The sequence below is a fragment of the Rhagoletis zephyria genome, unplaced genomic scaffold, assembly GCF_001687245.7.
Source record: "Rhagoletis zephyria isolate East Lansing unplaced genomic scaffold, Rhagoletis_zephyria_1.1 Rzeph_scaffold_35435, whole genome shotgun sequence".
NCBI lineage: Eukaryota > Metazoa > Arthropoda > Insecta > Diptera > Tephritidae > Rhagoletis > Rhagoletis zephyria.
The window spans coordinates 1,360-3,422 of record NW_016192490.1 but is presented as its reverse complement, the minus strand read 5'-3'; the positions used below and the strand labels follow the sequence as shown (position 1 = coordinate 3,422).

General features: G+C 35.7%; 1 protein-coding gene across 1 annotated transcript; it reads right to left on the bottom strand.

Moving 5' to 3' along the window:
• Positions 1-390: 390 nt before the first annotated feature.
• LOC108354387 (uncharacterized) lies at positions 391-1,266 on the bottom strand. The gene is made up of 2 exons (XM_017605577.1): positions 831-1,266; positions 391-755 (listed from the first exon to the last, which is right to left on the bottom strand). Exons 1-2 carry the CDS (start codon positions 1,223-1,225, stop codon positions 581-583), a joined length of 570 nt encoding a protein of 189 aa, XP_017461066.1. The 5' UTR covers positions 1,226-1,266; the 3' UTR covers positions 391-580.
• Positions 1,267-2,063: the final 797 nt, after the last annotated feature.

The following is a 2,063-nucleotide window of genomic DNA, read 5'->3' as shown; positions in this document are numbered from 1 at the left end:
AATGTTTTATACCACCAGTCATGAGATCCTCTTTCGCTATGGACATGTTGAACATACCTTGTTGAAATTTATCAAAATAATGCGGATCCTGCAGGAAGATTCGTAACCAAATATTGAACGTACCAGAAAAAAATTTCGCCGTACACCGCTGAGTCCAAAGTATTTTAACAAGGCATTTTTTTACATTTTTCGTCATATCTTCGGCATTACGGGCCTTTCTTTGTTCCAAAATTCATTGACCAAAATTATACCGTTGCAGTAATTATCCACTATATCTCGATTTCCACCACCTTAATGTAAGCGAATTAAAGCTCGCCAAAAATTATTATACTTTTGCTAAGAAGTATTTTAGTAATTCCAGTAGAACTATTTAAAGAAAAAATTTTTATTGCTGAATGTAGGTGTCACAGAAAAAAATTAGAAAAGGCGACCACTAAGTCCGGCCAAAGACAAAATAAAACTTTTATTCGAGATTACTTTGCAAAAATACTTCAGAGTCGGGGATGTACGCGACCTTTTTTCGTGTGCATGTAAGGTGGTACGGTCTAATACACATACATATGTATATATTCAATTTTTCTTAACTAACCTCCAAATTGATTTTGTAGCTTATGGCATGCCATTTCGCCAATTTGGCATAGGCTGCCTTTACTTCATCTTCGGTTAATGGGCGATCTCGCACCACCTCATAGCCAGCGGGGACAAGGTCTCCGAAAACAATCACTTGCTTCGGCTCTAAAGAGTAATATAAGCAACTGCAAGTGTAAATATCAAACCAAACTTAATCAAAAAAAAAATATAATTTAATTTGCTCACCAAAATGTACTTACGGCGCTTTGAGCTTAGTATCATCGCCGATGTCGCGCAAAACTTTCTCAAATCGTGGCATCACTTCTGTGTACATGGCAATCTCCTTTTCGAAAATATCTGTTTTGCCAAGCATTTCTTTCTTGTGGCCCTCCGTTTCGGGCATTGTCTTCAAGATCACTGACCTCGCCTTGCACTCGCCATCCAATTCGTATTGCAGCTGCGCGCGAAACATTACACTCGCATAGTGATCGCCTTTCATGGAAGCTGGCGAAATTTTTACGTCTTTAATTTTCACTTCGCTTGTTTTCCCCTCACAGTTCGACAAGACTTTTAGAAAAAAATCGTCGTTTATCCATTCCGGCGCTTTCAGTTCGTCGGCATTGAATTTTTCTTTGTCCTCTACTTCGGTGGGCATTTTTGCATTCGTCTTTATTTTGATCTGAGTTCTGTATATTCTCAAAGAATGCGCTAATGTAACTAATCAAAAATTGTCTCACTGTTGTAAGCACCAGAATTGTTACGAACAAACTAAAAGTTTTCACCAGCGTTTCACATTTGGTGCTCTGTATCGCTTGCATGAATGATTTGTGTAAAGCTTTTAAATATCTAAGCACAGATAAGTTCCAGTGCAATTAATTACATTCGTATATTTGATTTATACATGCATGTACTATACTATGTATGTAAATATGTACGCATAAGTGTCGTACAATGAAAAATTGCCGGCAATTTAATTTGATTACATATACTATTCCTTTGCTCTGTTCCCCCTTAGCTTTATGTGTTCACTAGGGTGGTCGAAAATTGCATAGTAGAAACGGAAAATTCAGAATTTTAATGATCTCACCCCTAGGCTTTTTTCTATACCGAAAAAGCACTCAAAGCGCTCCTAGGAGGTAAGAGCATTAAAATTCCGACTTTACTTATGTGTTTTGGACCACCCTAGTGTTCACTGGGGTTGGAATAAAGTTAAAGAAGGTGATGCTAATTTACCTTATTTAATTTCTACAAAAAGAAAGCTACTTATTTATGTAGAATTGAAAATTTTCTTACTTTTGTAAATTAGATCTATACACATGTACATTAGAGTGGTCCAAAAAAATTATGAATATAATAATATTATATAATAGGGGATGCTCATGATGCTCATATTTTACTCTAGAAGTATTGTGTACATATATTAATCAACCTAAGAACATTTCAAATTTAAATTTTCTAAAAAAAAAATCATTAGCTTCAGTTGCCATGGCAAA